Source organism: Myotis myotis, unplaced genomic scaffold, assembly GCF_014108235.1.
Source record: "Myotis myotis isolate mMyoMyo1 unplaced genomic scaffold, mMyoMyo1.p scaffold_m19_p_23, whole genome shotgun sequence".
Classification (NCBI taxonomy): domain Eukaryota; kingdom Metazoa; phylum Chordata; class Mammalia; order Chiroptera; family Vespertilionidae; genus Myotis; species Myotis myotis.
The window spans coordinates 1,089,608-1,107,195 of record NW_023416328.1 but is presented as its reverse complement, the minus strand read 5'-3'; the positions used below and the strand labels follow the sequence as shown (position 1 = coordinate 1,107,195).

Sequence of the window (17,588 nt, the reverse complement as noted above, 5' to 3'; positions counted from 1 at the left end):
CAATTTTATAAAATGCCCCCCCCCCCCATAATTACAAGTTAAGGTCGCCTATTTTTTTAATCTTTAGTCCCTTGTTCAGACCTACCCCTAACACTTGCAGGCCCCCGGGAGTAGCAGTACAAATAGAGACCCACATACCATACATTTAAATATTTAAAAGTTTTAAATCAAAGTAACACATTGTTAAATATGTTCTGTTCTCTTCTCCTACCTTGACAAATATCTATATATATAAAAGCCTAAGTGACCGAATGACCAAATGACTGGCTGTCCGGTCGCTATGACGTGCACTGACCACCAGGGGGCAGATGCTCAACACACAGGATTGGGCTCCCTCCTGACCTGATCGGGCTTGTGGGGATTGGGCCGAAACCGATTCTCCGACATCCCCTGAGGGGTCCTGGATTTCGAGAGGGCGCAGGCCAGGCCGAGGGACTCCACCGGCGCACGAATCCGTGCACCGGGCCTCTAGTACTTTCGTAAATGATCTAGAAGTCATTTCACATTCAGAAATCTTGGGCTCTTTGGAATACCTGGAAACACAGCCAGAATATTGTACTCTGGGGAGAGCTGGCCCCAGGCCCTTCCCACTGCTTCTCTTCCCATTTCTGGCTCCCACCCACATCACCGAGTGTGTGGATACCCCAAACCACATCCAAGTTCTGCCCATACCCCTTCGATCAGCCATGCCTTGGTCACCTTTCAGGTCTAGGGGTGCACACATTAGCAGCTGGGGGAGAAAAGCCAGGAAGAGGCTCTTGCAGGTACCATTTGGGCAGTAAATTTCAGGGGTATAGGTGCCCTGAACATGGTCTAGACTTCAGGAGGAGGCATCTGGACTTTGGGGTGGTATATCCTCTCGGCCCCACAAATTTACCCCTTCTTGCACAGGGCAGTGCCTGGAACAGAGCCAGAAGTATTCAAGTTCATAACCCAGGGCAGGGCATTACCGCAAGAAAATAAGAATTTGCCGAATGCTGGCTATGTACCCACCACTGGAGCTCTGGGCCTCAGGTATTAGGTTACTGAGGGACACAAGTAAATAGCTAAGCACAACACACGTTCGACAGCAGTTACGGGAAGTGCTTGAAATGCCCTGGTCGGAGGGGAGGGGAGGAGAGGGAAGAGTCACTGCTCAGTACCCAGCTGGCTGGAGCACAGCCATTTGCAGAGATGGCAGAACCAGGAGAAGACATGGCGGGGGGGGCGGGGGGGGGCGGGGGGAAAGAAGGTGAATTCTCTTTGGCATAGAAAGACCGCCTCTCCTTTATCAGGAGGTGAAGAAACGCAACACGATTTCCAGAGTCCTGCATTTCCACCCTAGCACACCTCATCTTCGGCTGGCCTGCCTCTGCTGAGCGTATCTTAGTAATGTGATAACCATCCCGTAATAAACATGGGAAGTGCCAGTTTCTAGAATAAATAGGCCCCATAGACCAGGGGTCCTCAAACTACGGCCCGCGGGCCACATGCAAAAACAAACATTGTATTTGTTCCCGTTTTTTTTTTTTTTTCCGTTTTGTTTTTTTACTTCAAAATAAGATATGTGCAGTGTGCATAGGAATTTGTCCATAGTTTTTTTTTAAACTATAGTCCGGCCCTCCAACGGTCTGAGGGACAGTGAACTGGCCCCCTGTTTAAAAAGTTTGAGGACCCCTGCCATAGACTGTTATGCTTGTGCTAGAGATGATATACTGTTTGAACTTCACTATTTATTTTTAAATATATATATATATATTTTAAATATATTTTTATTGATTTTAGAGAGGAAGGGAGGAGGATAGAGACAAACATCAATGATGAGAATCATTGACCGGCTGCCCCCTACTGGGATCGAGCCCACAACCCAGGCATGTGCCCTTGACCGGAATCGAACCTGGGACCCTTCAGACCACAGGCCTACGCTCTACCCACTGAGCCAAACCAGCTAAATATATTTTGATTTCAGAGAGGAAGGAAGAGGGAGAGACATAGCAATGATGAGAGAGAATCATTGATCGGCTGCCTCCTGCACGCCCCCTACTGGACCCAGGCATGTGCCCTTGCCCGGAATTGAACCTGGGACCCTTCAGTCCGCAGGCCGACGCTCTAACCACTGAGCCAAACCGGCTAGGACTGAACTTGGCTTATTTTCTCTAATACCTTTACTTCCTCCCTTTAATCAGCTCCTCAGTCTCAGAGCCGTTCCCAGTGCCGCCTTCTGTGATGTCATTCCTCAACGGAAGCCGCGCCCAGAAGATGAGGCTGCCTTTGTTTACACAAAAGGGACAGCTGGAGGTGCCGACCCCGTCGGAGAAGGACTGGTCGAAGGATGATGAAGAGAGTTATGTCTTCAAGGATCCACACCAGGAGCTGGATTCCCTGCCTCAGCCGTATCGAATGATCAACAAGCTGGTGAACCTTCTGTTCGACCGGGCGTGGGAAATTATTGAGGAGAGGGACGCGCTGAGGGAGGTGGAGCTCAGCCGGGTCCGGCCCACCGTCTACCCTCCAGTTTTAGAAAGCAAGGTATGGAGAAGCTGACCAGGGGCCCCTCCCTGTTTCCCAGCTGAGTGTTAGTAAATCAAAACATGGCCTGGCTGGTGTGGCCCAGTGGTTGCACATCAACCTATGAACCAGGAGGTCACGGTTTGATTCCCGGTCAGGGCACACGCCTGGGTTGTGGGCCCGATCCCCGGTGTGGGGCGTGCAGGAGGCAGCCGATCAATGATTCTCTCATCATTGATGTTTCTCTCTCTCTCTCTCTCCCTCTCCCTTCCTCTCCATATCCTATATAATAAAGAGCTAATATGCTAACTAGACCAAACAGCAGGACGACCATCCGGACGACTGTCCAGACGACCTTCCGGATGAAGCCGGGGCTGTGAGGGCCTACCTTTGCACCAATTTCATGCATCAGGCCTCCAGTAAATAATAAATGAAAACACCTCATCCAGGGAAGGAATTCCTACCAGGAACCTTCATTCAATAAGACAGCTGCATTTTTATTTTTTTTTAAAGATTCTAGGCATGCCGGTGTTGCCTGGAATGGATTTGGTCCGTGTCTGTGGAAACGGGGGTTCTGGCTAATGGAGGATGACACAGCAGGTCTTTTATGTCCAGCCGCCGTTATTTTGATATCTTTCTGAATGTAGTCATCACTCTCTTGCTTGATGGGTGAGAATCTGCCAGCGCCTCAGCGATAGCTCTTCCCACAGTGTTTTCTGGTTTTGTTTAATATATATTTTTATTGCCGAAACCGGTTTGGCTCAGTGGATAGAGCGTCGGCCTGCGGACTGAAAGGTCCCAGGTTCGATTCCGGTCAAGGGCATGTACCTGGGTTGCGGGCCCATCCCCAGTGGGGGATGTGCAGGAGGCGGCTGATCGATGTTTCTCTCCCATCGATGTTTCTGACTCTCTATCCCTCTCCCTTCCTCTCTGTAAAAAATCAATAAAAAATATATTTAAAAAAATATATATATATATTTTTATTGATTTCAGAGAGGAAGGAAGAGGGAGAGACAGAGAGAGACATCAATGGTGAGAGAGAATCATGGATCGCTGCCTCCTGCACGCCCCACACTGGGGATCGAGCCGGCAACCCGGGCCTGTGCCCTGACTGGGAATCGAACCGTGACCTCCTGGTTCATAGGTCGACGCTCAACCACTGAGCCACACTGGTCGGGCCACAATGTTACAGATGAATGTGGTACAGGGTCTGTGGCCACACACAGTGTAGTGACTAAACATTTACTCTCCACTTCTTTGTTTTCTCTGGCCCCGCTCCCCTAAAAGTGGAGTGCTATGACTTCCTCTCATTTTCCTTTTTTTTTTGTGTGTTCATCCTCACCCGGGGATATTTTCCCATTTATTTTTAGGGAGAGTGGAAGAGAGAGGGAGAGACAGAGAAACATCGATGGGAGAGAAACACATCGATTGGTTGCCTCCTGCCCTAGCCCCAACCAGGGCCCAGGCCGGGGAGGAGCCTGTAACCAAGGTACGTGCCCTTGACTGGAATTGGATCCTTCGGTCCGCAGGCCAACGCTCTATCCACTGAGCCAAACCGGCTAGGGCGGCTATGACTCCTTGATACGTGGGCACAATATGGAAATGAGCCCTGTGTTTGGGGAGGATATTCTATCTAGGAAGGGCCCACATCCCTCTTTGAAATGTGAACATGATGCTTGCAGACAGTGGCAGCTGAAAAATCCTTTTTTTTCCCCTCTCTCTCTTTGTTCTTTGTTCTCCCAGCTCAGCAAAAGGCCAAGATGCCTAGCGGTTTCCCAAGACTATGTGTTTATTGCAGGAGCCAAAGGCTTCTCCATCTACAGTCTGCACGATGCTAAACAAATCTACGTTTACGAGAAATTTAAGGCCGAGGTCATGTCCATCTGGGCCACAGACTTGGGGAACGAAACGCTTATGGCTCCTGTGGATGAAATGGGTACTTGTTCTTCATCTTCCTTTCGCCTCATTTACGTGCACCTGTAGACCAAGCGTGTCAAACTCAAGGGCTAACACGGGCCCCATAAACAAGGTTTAAGTGTATGTGGCCGCAAAAAAACAAAAGCTTCCATTTTCATAGAAACGTAGGTTTATTTCGAAAAGTATAGTATTTATAAAAACAGCACAGGAGCAATGATAAAATTCATGTTTTCTTCCTGACACTTGGCATCTCTCTGCTACCATCTTTCCTACTTCGGAGGGAAGTCTTGTTCACAGCGATCACTTTTAAAACTGACCCACAGTGAATGTCAGTAATTCTGGATCTGACAGGAGACTTATTTCCTTTCATAATCCTATATAATAAAAGCCTAATATGCAAATTGACTGGTGGAATGACCCGTTGCTATGACACGCACACTGACCACCAGGGGGAAGATGCTCAATGCAGGGGCTGCTCCCAACCTGCAGGCCCCAGGCCAGCCAAGGCAGGTGCCAGCGGGGGGCCCCCAAACCCCCCACTGTCAGCCCACAGATCAGCCCTGATTGCTGGCCAGGCCTAGGGACCCTACCCGTGCATGGATTTCGTGCATCGGGCCTCTAGCAGTACCAGTAAATAACTGCTCACACTGCTATGTTGGCTGGCCCACAAAAATATTTGCTATGGGCTGCATGCGGCCCGTGGGCCACGAGTTTGACATGCTTGCTGTAGACCGTTGTTCCTTTCCTTCCCAGGGGTGGGCAGGGCCAGGCATTGGCAAGTTCTCCCTGATCATGTACGGTGTGCCAGGCACTCTCCCAACATTTCACATACTGGCCCTTTAACCCTCAGCACAGCCCTAGGAGGTAAGTATACTTTTCAGAGGAGGCAACCAAGGCTCGGAGGTGAAATGACTCACCTGAGGTAACACAGGAAGTAAATGGCGCTGGCGGGATTCGAACCAGGTCCCGGAGTCCACACCCCGCGGGCACTCAGCAATCCTGCCGCTCACAGAAACCAGGGCTTGCTCTCCCCCTCAGCCCGAGGACGAACCAGGCCCTCACGGGGACTGCAGCATAGAGGGGCCGGGGGCCCCGTCTCTGAGGGTGGCTGGGCCCGGTGGACAGGTTAGGAAGGGCGCACTGGTAGGAGCCTGCAGAAGCCGGACAAGAGGCAGAGAGACGAGAAAGAACCGCTGTGTGCACTGAGGGGAGAAACGATGGCCTGGACCAGGGCAGGGGCCGTGCACATGATGAGGAAGACAGCACCGTGGTTACATGCGATGCTAACACCAGGGGAAGTGAGGTGAGGGACATCAGAGAATTCTTTGTGCTATTTTCGCAAGTTTTCTCTAAGTCCAATATTAGTTCAAAATAAAAAGTTTTAAAAATGAAAAGGAAGCCCTGGCCGGTGTGGCTCAGTGGATAGAGCGTCGGCCTGCAGACTGAAGGGTCACGGGTTCGATTCCGGTCAAGGGCATGTACCTGGGTTGCAGGTTCCTCCCAGGCCCAGGCCCTGGTTGGAGCACGTGCAGGAGGCAAGCAATCGATGTGTTTCTCTCACATCAGTATTTCTCTCTGTCTTTCCCTCTCCCTTCCACTCTCTCTAAGAATCAATGGAAAAATATCGTTGGGAAGATGTAATGGGAAAACTGGGTGAGTGATGGGGTATGTGTATGGGGTGGGGGAGGGAAGAAAAGGACTCCATTGTGCCTTAGATCACAGCTCGATGCTGAAGCCGCTGTGGGAGAATAGGGCTTCAGGGGTCGGTGCGTTCCATTTGCACGTGCCCAGCTTTGGTCTAATCACGCTGTATCTGGTCGGGTTCACGCGTGTGTGACCCTCGACGTGATGAGTCTGAGGGCAGGGGCTGCCTGGCTCGTCCCCAGCACGTCCCTGGCCGGAGAGCAGGTAGCCCAGGGGTGTGTACTGGGCGCACTTAGACCTCCACCCCCGTAGGCCGGTTGCCTTTGCAAGGCCTCTGTTACGGGCGGAGGGGCGGGTTCTGAGTATCTGGGGGGCACCTAAAGGAAGAGGCGAGAAGTCATGGGGGATGCGGATCCTCTACTGGAGGGAGCCCGTAGGTTACACAGTAATTAGAATGACGCAGATTTCTTGTGAAATCAACAAAATCAACTGTATGAGGAACTTGCTGGGGCTTGACAGGTGAGGCACATAGAAGAGTGGGATATGACCTTTCCCGCAAAGAACCTATGACCTCGCTAGAGGAATAAAACACAGCCACAAGCCCGGCCGGCGTGGCTCCGTGGCTGAGCGTCGACCTATGAACCAGGAGGTCACTGGTTCGATTCCCGGTCAGAGCACATGCCCGGGTTGCAGGCTCGATCCCCGGCGTGGAGCGTGCAGAAGGCAGCTGATCAATGATTCTCTCTCATCATTGCTGTTTCTCTCTCTCTTTTCCTCTCTGACATCAATAAAAATATATTCAAAACAAAACAAACAAAACAGCCGCAGGACACAGGTGGGTAACCAGGTGAGGCAGTATAGGATGATGACTAGCACAGGCGACAGGAGTCAAGGAGAGGGGACCGGCGTGGCCAGAGGGCCCATGGGAGGCTCCCAGGAGCAGGGGACGGGGCTGGGGTGGGCAGGTGCCGGGTGAGGAAGGCAGGGAGACCCAGGCCCCACAGCGGCGGAGGGATGGGAGGCGGCCCGAGCTGCAGGAGCTGCCATCGCCCATCTCAGGAAGCCCGAGAGACAGTGACAGGTCTCCTTCGGCTCCCTCGTCTGTCTCACATTCTTACTCACTTTTCCGTTTCAGGAGTCGTTAGACTGTTTTATCTCTGTAAGGAGGGTCTCTTCTTCATCAAAACCATCAATGAAGTGGTAAGTTCCTAGAGCGGGGCCGCGCGCTGTAGCCAATCAGGTTCACTCTTAAGGTGGAGGCGAGGCCCTGGCCGAGTAGCTCAGTGGGTTAGAGCGCCGGGTGACACACCAAGGTTGAGGGTGCGATCCCCGATCAGGGCACGTACAAGAATCAGCCAAAGAATGCATACATAAGTGGGACAGAAGCCATGGTTCTCTCTCCTTTCCTCTCTCGCTCTGAAAAAAATCAATAAATAAAACTTGTAAAACTGTACTAAGCCCTAGCCGGTTTGCTCAGTGGTTAGAGCACCGGCCTGTGGAATGAAGGAGGAGTCACAGGTTTGATTCCGGTCCAGGGCAGGCACCTCGGTTGCAGAATCGATCCCTGGCTTCGGTGGGGGCACATGCAAGAGGCAACCAATCGATTTGTCTCTCTCACATCATGTTTCTCTCTGTGTGTCTCTCCCCTTCTCTTCCACTCTCTCTTAAAATCAATGGGAAATGCCCTAACCGGTTTGGCTCAGTGGATAGAGCGTCGGCCTGCGGACTGAGGGGTCCCGGGTTCGATTCCGGTCAAGGGCATGTACCTTGGTTGCGGGCACATCCCCAGTAGGGGGTGTGCAGGAGGCAGTTGATTGATGTTTCTAACTCTCTATCTCTCTCCCTTCCTCTCTGTAAAAAATCAATAAAATATATTTTAAAAAATCAATGGGAAAAATATCCTGGGGTGAGGTTTAACAAGAAATAAAATTAAATTTAATTTAATTTAAGATGGAGGCAATGACAGCTGTCCTAGAATAGTAAGAAAGAGACACCTCCCTGGTCCAACAGCCTTCTCCAAAGTAGTCAATTAAAAGGTTCCCTGACCATCAGAGGTGGGAGCTGAATACCTTGGACTTATTACCATGTGGTTGAGAGGAGAGAATTACGAAGGAACTCCGGTCCAGGCTGAGCACCAGCCCAACATATCCGATAACTCCTTAAGAGTCCCTAAAACTTCTGGGCTGCCTCACATCCTGTTCCCGGCCCATGCTGTTCCCTGTGCTTGGAGGACTCTCCCTGCCTCCCTACCTACTGTGCGTGCCTCTTACATTTCTCCCGTGCCTCCAGGCCAGCTCTCTAACGTACTCTCCCTCCTCTGTGCCACCACCGTACAGAACACAATTTCCTTCGCGTTTTCTCCCCCGCATCCTTGCTTGTTTACACGATGGCTTCTTCCCTGGGATGTAGGCTCCCTGAGGGTAGGGCCGCATCTTACCCGTGCATCCCTCGTTCCCACACACTGCCTGCATGTTGCTGTAGGTTCTCAGAATGTGGGCTTTTATTTTTTAAGATTAATGAATCCCCAAAAGAGAGAGTATTGTTCAGGGTAGATTTCTTTTCTTTTCTTTTTTTTTAAAAATATATTTTATTGATTTTTTACAGAGAGGAAGGGAGAGAGATAAAGAGTTAGAAACATTGATGAGAGAGAAACATCGATCAGCCGCCTCCTGCACACTCCCCGCTGGGGATGTGCCCGCAACCAAGGTACATGCCCTTGACCGGAATCGAACCTGGGACCTTTCAGTCCGCAGGCCGACGCTCTATCCACTGAGCCAAACCGGTTTCGGCCAGGGTAGATTTCTTTTTTTTTTTTTTAATTTTTTTTATTTTTTTAATTTTTTACAGGGTAGATTTCTAATTGCAGTTTATCTTGTACAAAATGTTACTGATGGGCCCAGGGCAAAGAAAGTATCCTATATAATAAAAGCCTAATATGCTAAGTGTCCAGTCATCCGTTCAACCAATCAAAGCGTAATATGCTAATGATATACTAAGGCTGCTCAACCAGTCGCTATGATGTGCACTGACCACCAGGGGGCAGACGCTCCAACGGGTAGATTAGCTTGCTGCAGGGTTCCAGCCGATTGGGACTGAGTGAGACGGCCGGACACATCCCAATAAAAATATATTTAAAAAAAAAAGAAAACAAAAAATCCAGACAGACTGGGAAGCATATCTGAGACATAAAGTTGAACCGATCACTCATTAGTTGCATTCCTAGGCTTTGACCCGAGAGAAATACAAACACGTGTCCACAGTGGGGCATCTCTCCGCGCCCCCGGCTTGGAAGGGTTTCTGTGAACGCGGTGGGAACACGCCAGCCCCCGCGGCCCCCTCTCGGTCAGCGGGCGGCCTGGCTCTAGCAGCCTCTCTCTCCGTTTCAGGATGACACCAACAAGCAAACCATCTGCCTGAAGATGGACATCTCTCACGGAGGGGACTTCGCAGCCTTCCTCCTACAAGGCAAGACTCACGGGGGCCGTGAGGAAAGCCCGGGTCTGCAGTCTCTCCTAGAGAATCCCCCTTCCCCGCGAGGACTCTTCAGAACTGCAGGGGCCGGGCAGAGTCCTCGTACCCTCCGCCCAGCTTCCCCAGGCACTTGTCAAACTTACTAGTGAGCCAATAACATGGGTACAATACGATTTTTTTAAAGGTAATGTCCTTTGTAACATTGAATTGCTTTTCCTTTTTTTTTCTTTTTTTTAATATATTTTATTGATTTTTTACAGAGAGGAAGGGAGAGAGAGAGTCGAAACATCGATGAGAGAGAAACATCGACCAGCCGCCTCCTGCACACTCCCCGCTGGGGATGTGCCCGCAACCCAGGTACATGCCCCTGACCGGAATCGAACCTGGGACCTTTCAGTCCGCAGGCCGACGCTCTATCCACTGAGCCAAACCGGTTTCGGCTGCTTTTCCTTTTTTTTTTTTTTTTAAAAAAAATATTTTTATTGATTTCAGAGAGGAAGGGAGAGGGAGAGAGATAGAAACATCAGTGATGAGGGAGAATCATTGACCGGCTGCCTCCTGCATGCTCCCTACCAGGGATGGAGGCTGCAACCCGGGCATGTGCCCTTGATTGGAATTGAACCTGGGACCCTTCAGTCTGTGGGCTGATGCTTTATCTACTAAGCCAAACCAGCTAGGGCTATAATACTATTTTTAAAAATATTTTTTAATTGATTTCAGAGAGGAAAGGAGAGGGAGAGAGAGAGAGAAACATCAATGATGAGAGAGAATCATGGATCGGCTGCCTCCTGCACGCCTCCCACTGGGGATCGAGCCCGCAACCCGGGCATGTGCCCTGACCGGGAATCGAACCGTGACCTCCTGGTTCATAGGTCGATGCTCAACCACGGAGCTCTGAGGGTCAGTCAGGAAACCACATTGCATCCAGTCTCACGTCTCCTTGGTCTATTCCTGGCTGACAGTGTCTGGGTCTCTCCTTGTTTTCCGTGACCTTGACATTTCTGAAGAGCTCCGGTCAGATGTTTTGAGCAACGTCCCTCAGTTTCATGGTTTGAGTGTTTCTCGTGGTTCCACTGGGGTTAAGGATTTGGGGGAAGATACGCAGAGGTGAAGGGCTTTTTTCCCCGCATCGAACCAGGGCCAGCGTGACAGCAACGTGACTCTCTGCTGCCCATGTTGACCTTGACATTTAGTTAAAGTGGCATCTGCCAGGCTTCCCCCCTTCCCCCCGCCATCGGCTGAGCCCTGTCCGAACTCTGTCAGAAGGGAGTCACCAAGTCCAGAGCACACTGAAGGGGAGAGAGAGCAGGGCCAAAGAATTTCCGGCTGAATGCTGAAACCGCCACAGTCATCGAAAACCACTTCGGGGAGATACTTTGAGATTCTACAAATATCCCGTTTCTTCTTAAAGTTTTGCCCACCGATTTAAGCAATGTTGCAATTATTATTATGGTGATGGACTTTTTTATCCCTTCCAAATGGACTGTTAGCTTGATTTTTTTAACTTTTGAATATTTAGACATATGATTTATGGGCCTCTATTTTATTTTTATTTTTCTTACATTTTATTGATTTTTTACAGAGAGGATAGGGAGAGGGATAGAAAATTAGAAACATCGATCAGCTGCCTCCTGCACACCCCCTACTGGGGATGTGCCCGAAACCAAGGTACATGCCCTTGACCGGAATCGAACCTGGGACCCTTCAGTCCGCAGGCCGAGGCTCTATCCACTGAGCCAAACCAGTTAGGGCCTCTATTTTATTTTTTATTAATTTAATTTATTTTTTATATATTTTTATTGATTTCAGAGAGGAAAGGAGAGGGAGAGAGAGATAGAAACATCAACGATGAGAGAGAATCGCTGATCGGCTGCCTCCTGCACAACCACCACTGGGGATCGAGCCTGCAACCTGGGCCTGTGCCCTTGGCCGGAATCAAACCTGGGACCCTTTAGTCCGCAGGCCAACGCTCTATCCACTGAGCCAAACTGGCTAGGGCTGGGCCTCTATTTTAAAAAAATATATTTTTATTGATTTCAGAGAAGAAGGGAGAGGGAGGGAGGGATAGAAACATCCATGATGATGAGAGAGAATCATGGATCGGCTGCCTCCTGCACGCCCACCACTGGGGATCGAGCCCGCAACTGCGGCATGTGCCCTGACCGGGAATCGAACCGTGACCTCCTGGTTCATAGGTCAACGCTCAAGCTCTGAGCCACACTGGCCGGGCTGGGCCTCTACGGAGGTCCCTCCCAGGTCACGTGCTTGAGGAACATGTGTACTTACACCGCTTTATGCAGCAAAGGAGACTTTGATTCTGCAGCAGTTTCCTAGGGCGGCCCGATCAGTGCCACACTGGGTGGCTTAAAGCAACAGATCACTATTTTCTCCCAGGACTGGAGGCTGGGAGAAACGCTGTAGTCAAGGTGACCAGTTGATCACTTTTTTGTGTTTTTTTGTTAATCCTCACCTGAGGATATCTTTCCATTGATTTTTTATTTTATTTTTTAAAAATATATTTTATTGCCGAAACCGGCTTGGCTCAGTAGGTAGAGCGTCAGCCTGCGGACTGAAGGGTCCCGGGTTCGATTCCGGTCAAGGGCATGTGCCTGGGGCTGCGGGCACGTCCCCAGTGGGAGGCGTGCAGGAGGCGGCTGATCGATGTTTCTCTCTCATCGATGTTTCTAGCTCTCTGTCTCTCTCCCTTCCTCTCTGTGGAAAATCAATAAAATATATTTAAAATATATATATATATATATTTTTATTGATTTAATAAAAATATATATTTTATTGATTTTTTACAGAGAGGAAGGGAGAGAGATAGAGTTAGAAACATCGATGAGAGAGAAACATCGATCAGCCGCCTCCTGCACACCCTCCACTGGGGATGTGCCCGCAACCCAGGTACATGCCCTTGACTGGACTCGAACCCGGGACCTTTCAGTCAGCAGGCCGACGCTCTATCCACTGAGCCAAACCGGTTAGGGCTCCATTGACTTTTTAGAGAGAGTGGAAGGGAGGAGAGAGAGAGAAACATCGATGTGAGAGAGAGACGTTGATTGGTTGCCTCCCACACGCACCCGGACCAAGGCCAGGGATGGAGCCTGCAACCTAGGTACGTGCCCTTGACCGGAACCGAACCCGGGACCCTCCAGTCCGCAGGCCTTCGCTCTATCCACTGAGCCAAACCGGCCAGGGCGACGAGCACTTTGTGAAGGAAACCTTTAGCCTGGAACCCATCCCACCAGAAAGCAGCCCCTCCCCCAATGGGCAGGTACTCGGTACAGAGCTGAGCACATTTCTATGACAAGACAAAGTCCCCCCCCCCACACACACACAGGTTGTCATCTGCCCCAATATTGGTCAGAAGGATTCTCTTGGGGCATCACTCCCAGTTGTAACCCCTTCTCGGCCTCGCCCTGCCTGGTGCTGGTTCCATACGAGCGGCCTTCCCCCCTAGAGAGGAATTGCTGAGACACCATGTCAGTGGGGTTTGCCATTGGGGAACACCTGGGGACGGGCCCAGCAGAGTCTGATTAGAAACAGGGTTCCCCTAGCCGGTGAGCTCAGTGGTTAGTGCGTCGGCCTGTGGACGGAAGGGTCACGGTTCGATTCCCAGTCAGGGCACGTGCCTGGGTTGCGGGCTCCATCCCCAACAGGGGACGTGCAGGAGGCAGCCGATCCATGATTCTCTCTCATCATGATGTTTCTCTCTCTCCCTCTCCCTTCCTCTCTGAAACCAATCAACCAACCAGTAACAGAAACTGCTGGGGCAGTGCCGGTGCGGTGGCCTCGGGGGAGCGGCCCAGCCCCCCGGCAGCGAGGGCCCTGCCGTGCGGGGTGTCTGCCGGCCTCCGTGTCAGGGGTTCCGCGGAGACAGGCCGTCCTCAGAGGACACGTGGCGCCGGCCTGCCGTTGCTCAAACAGTCCCTGGCTTTCCCAACGCAGGGGCTGGAGACACTTGGCTGGACGTGTACAAGTTGCCCAAGGAGGCTTGGGTCAAGGAAGTGGAACACCCCCAACTGGCTGTGAACCCAAAGAAAAAAACCAAACAGCTCCAAGCGGTAGGAAGCCAGCCTTTAACCGCGGCGTCTCTCCCTCCCCTGGCCCTGCATCCCGCAGGAACCCTCCTGGGGGCGTGGAGATGAATGGGGGTGGGAGGGAGGCCAGGCACCCTGGCCATGTCTCCCAAACCATTCGCTCTGGTTCAAACCAGACGTTAAGGGGCAGAGGACTCCCAGGCATTGCTCTGGGGGCCTTTCCTCTTGCCTCCCAGGCAATTTCTCTTCCCTTCGGGGCTGATGTAACCCTTTCATGCCCCGCATTCCCCTGAATTTCCAAGACTCTGATATAAACAGCTTGTTCTCAGTATACAGAAATGCAGGTATTTTTTAAAAAAATGTATTTGCATTGATTTCAGAGAGGAAAGGAGAGGGAGAGAGATAGAAACATCAATGAGAGAGACTCACGGATCGGCTGCCTCCTGCGTGCCCCACTCTGTGGATCCAGCCCGCAACCCCGGGCATGTGCCCCGACCGGGACTCGAACCGTGACCTCCTCGTTCATAGGTCCACGCTCAACCACTGAGCCATGGCCAGGCGTGGGTTAAAGTCTACCACTTTGCTATTTACTCTCTATTGTCCTACCTGTTTTTCTTCCTTTTCCCTCTTTGCCTGCCATCTTTGGAATTATTCTGGTGTGTTTTTTTTCCCTTCTCTGTGGTCTTTTTTTTTTTTTTTTTTAAATATATTTTGTTGATTTTTTACAGGGAGGAAGGGAGAGAGATATAGAGAGTTAGAAACATCGATCAGCCGCCTCCTGCACACTCCCCACTGGGGATGGGCCCGCAACCCTGGTACATGCCCTTGACCGGAATCGAACCTGGGACCCTTCAGTCCGCAGGCCGACGCTCCATCCACTGAGCCACACCGGTTTCGGCCCTCCTCTGCGGTCTTATTAGCTGTGCCTTTTCCTTATCGTAGGATGGCAGCACCTGTTGTCTGGCGGAGTTTAAGTTGAGTATTCCAGTCCAGGTCATGAAGATCAAGCCGCCCAAAGCCATTACAGGCCAGTATGATTCCACCAACACTCTCCTTTGGCCATTGACTGTGCATCGTTTTTCTTTTTGTGGCCTTTTCCCACCTTTCCCATCTTTTCTATTCATTGGCAGCAATATCTAAACCACAAGTACAGTTCTGGAGAGAAAATGTTCTTTAAGCGATGAACTCTGGGACCTAAAGACACACGTTATAAATGTCACGGGGATGCTGTTAACTAACAGAATGGGGAGACCAGGAAAGAGAGAAGTCTTTCCTGGTGCTGATAGGAATTCATTCCTTTTTAAAAAAAATTTTTTTTAAGGTTTTTTTTTTTTACATCGGTTTGTTTGAATCAGAATCCAAACATATTAATTGAGTTGTCATGTCTTGTTTGTTTGTTTGTTTGTTTGTTTTTTAAATATATCTTTACTGATTTCAGAGAGGAAGGGAGAGGGAGAGAGAGAAAGAAACATCAATGATGAGAATCGTTGATCAGCCGCCTCCTGCACATCCCCTAATGGGGATCCAGCCTGTAACCCAGGCATGTGCCCTTGACTGGAATTGAACCCGGGACCCTTCAGTCCACAGGCCGACGCTCTATCCACTGAGCCAAACCGGCTAGTGCTGGCGTTCATTCATTGCTACACCCCCTGTTAGTTCATTCATCAGTACAGTCAGCAGTAGGTTCTGCACATGGAAGTGAAACGATGTATAACGAACCGGTTAGACCAGGGACGGTGAACCTTTTGAGCTCGGCGTGTCAGCATTTTGAAAAACCCTAACTTAACTCTGGTGCCGTGTCACATATAGAAATTTTTTGATCTTTGCAACCATAGTAAAACAAAGTCATATTTTTGATATTTATTTTATATATTTAAATGCCATTTAACAAAGAAAAACCAACCAAAAAAATGAGTTCGCGTGTCATAGGTTCGCCATCACTGGGCTAGACCATCCATGGATGGAATATGCTACTGTGAATTTATCAACGAGGAGCCTGCTGTAGAGAGCTACACCGCACACTGATACCAGTGGCTGCCCTGGGGAGGGGCATCCGGGCCACCGTAGGACCTGGCAGGCAACTTGAGGGGCCTGGGCACGTGCCAAAGAGTCCCGAGTTCTGACAGTTGGGGGTGCGGACCCAGAAAAGACATCGCCCGGTTTTCCTGGGGGCTTAGGGACAGATGACAGGCAGGAAACGAAAGGTTATGGGAAGGGGAGTGATGAAGACGGTGACTGACAGAGGGAGGCGGCCTTGAAAAGGAAGGTAGTTGCAGGAAACTAAACAGAGGCAGAGACAGGACTGTCTGCTGCGCTGGTGGGGCAGCGACCGTGCCCTCAGGTCTCTGGTGATGTGGGGAACACCCCCTGGAGATGCTGTACCCCGGGGTGAGGACCTGCGGTGGGAGGGAGACGCGGAAGCAGAAAGGGTAGCAGAGAGGCCCGGGAAAGACAGCGCCTGGGCTCACGGACGGACAGACGGACGGACGGACGGACAGAGGGTTGCAGGCGGGACTGGGTTTCTGAGGAGGCGGGATTCTGCAGGGAGCTGGGAAGCGTGGGGGAAGGAGGGGAGCCTCAGGAAGCGGGAGCCGGACGGTCTGGCTGACTCTGGACTGTGTCGCACGCAGGTAGCCTATTTAAGAGCCCCCTGGAAGTGTTTGCAAAGATGGAGGGCTGCTACGGGCTGGGCTCCGGCCAGAACCACATCATCAAGGACAGTCAGTGGGAGCAGCACACGGCCGTCTTCAACGCCACCTACAGGAAGTACCTGGACGGGGAGTGGGAAGAGGAGCCGCTCAGGTGAGCCCTCGTCCTGCGCCCCGGGCCCCAGGGCTTCTCCCCAAGGACCTGACTCAATCCGGGGTCTAAAAGCTTCTGGTTTGGGGCAGCTTCCTGAGAACTCCAGCAGATCGCTTGAGAAGTCATATATATATATTTTATTTATAATAAGTCATATGTATATATTATTGATTTCAGAGAGAAAGGGAACAGGAGAGAGAGATAGAAACATCAATGATGAGAGAGAATCATCGATCGGCTGCTTCCTGCATGCCCCCTATTGGGGATCGAACCCGCAACCCGGGCATGTCCCCTGACTGGGAATCAAACCATGACCTCCTGGTTCATAGGTCGATGCCCACCCACTGAGCCACGCTGGCTGGGCGAGAAGTCCTATCTTTTTGAGATTTTTTTAAACAGGACAAAGGCTGAGAACATGGATTTCAAGAAGGAGTAGATAGTAGCTATGGAGATGGCAAACAGCTTATTATACTACTGTAGGTATGATGCCATCTCTCAGCATTTTGTCCTAGCTATCCAGACAACACGGAAGACCCTAGACGTAGAACTGTAAGTCACTACCGTTAACATCTGTCTCCATTCCCAGCGGGCCCCACTCGCCCCACGTCCTGACGGTAAAAGCAGAGCCCAGCCGGGGAAGTGTCTACTGGGGACGGAGCCCACCACCCGGGCGTGTGCCCTGCCTGGGAACCGAACCGTGACCTCCTGGTTCAGAGGTCGATGCCCACCCCCTGGGCATGAACGCTCTCATCTTGCTCTCATTGGGCCTTGAGTTTGCTCCGTCAGGACACAGCCCTGGGGCTGAGCCCCCTGCACCCCGCTGCACCCCGGGCTGGAATGAGCAAGGCTCAGGGGAGCGCTGCCTGGCGAGGCGTTTAGGAACCTGCAGGCAACTGTTAAACCGCTGGTTACTGTCCATTGCGAGAGTGTTTACACCACAGAAAGCCACAGCCCTATAAATCAGGAATTGGGGCTTTAAAAAAAAAAAAGCCAAATTTTTCAGCACAGCATGGCTGTACCACCCCCAGGATAAGAGGGCTTTCGGGCACATGGCCCAAGCCTGGTCCTGAAGGGGTCTTCCCGGGTCAGAGAGGGTGCTGCCCAGGGCTGGGCGCTGGTCCCGCCTGGGAGAGGCTCCCACAGCCCCGCCCCCTGCACCCACCAGGACCTGCACCCAGAATGCCATGTGCCTCGGGGCTCTGGACCCCATTTCCGGTCCTGGTACCG

General features: G+C 51.3%; 1 protein-coding gene across 1 annotated transcript in view; it reads left to right on the top strand.

Moving 5' to 3' along the window:
• Nucleotides 1–17,588, top strand: part of WDR93 (WD repeat domain 93) — a 28,291-nt gene that overhangs the window by 911 nt on the left and 9,792 nt on the right. The window contains exons 2-8 of the mRNA XM_036355810.1: nucleotides 2,166–2,508; nucleotides 4,231–4,423; nucleotides 7,184–7,248; nucleotides 9,435–9,513; nucleotides 13,468–13,625; nucleotides 14,502–14,590; nucleotides 16,194–16,361. Coding sequence (XP_036211703.1) covers nucleotides 2,166–2,508; nucleotides 4,231–4,423; nucleotides 7,184–7,248; nucleotides 9,435–9,513; nucleotides 13,468–13,625; nucleotides 14,502–14,590; nucleotides 16,194–16,361 — 1,095 coding nt within the window. The remainder of the gene's footprint in view (nucleotides 1–2,165; nucleotides 2,509–4,230; nucleotides 4,424–7,183; nucleotides 7,249–9,434; nucleotides 9,514–13,467; nucleotides 13,626–14,501; nucleotides 14,591–16,193; nucleotides 16,362–17,588) is intronic.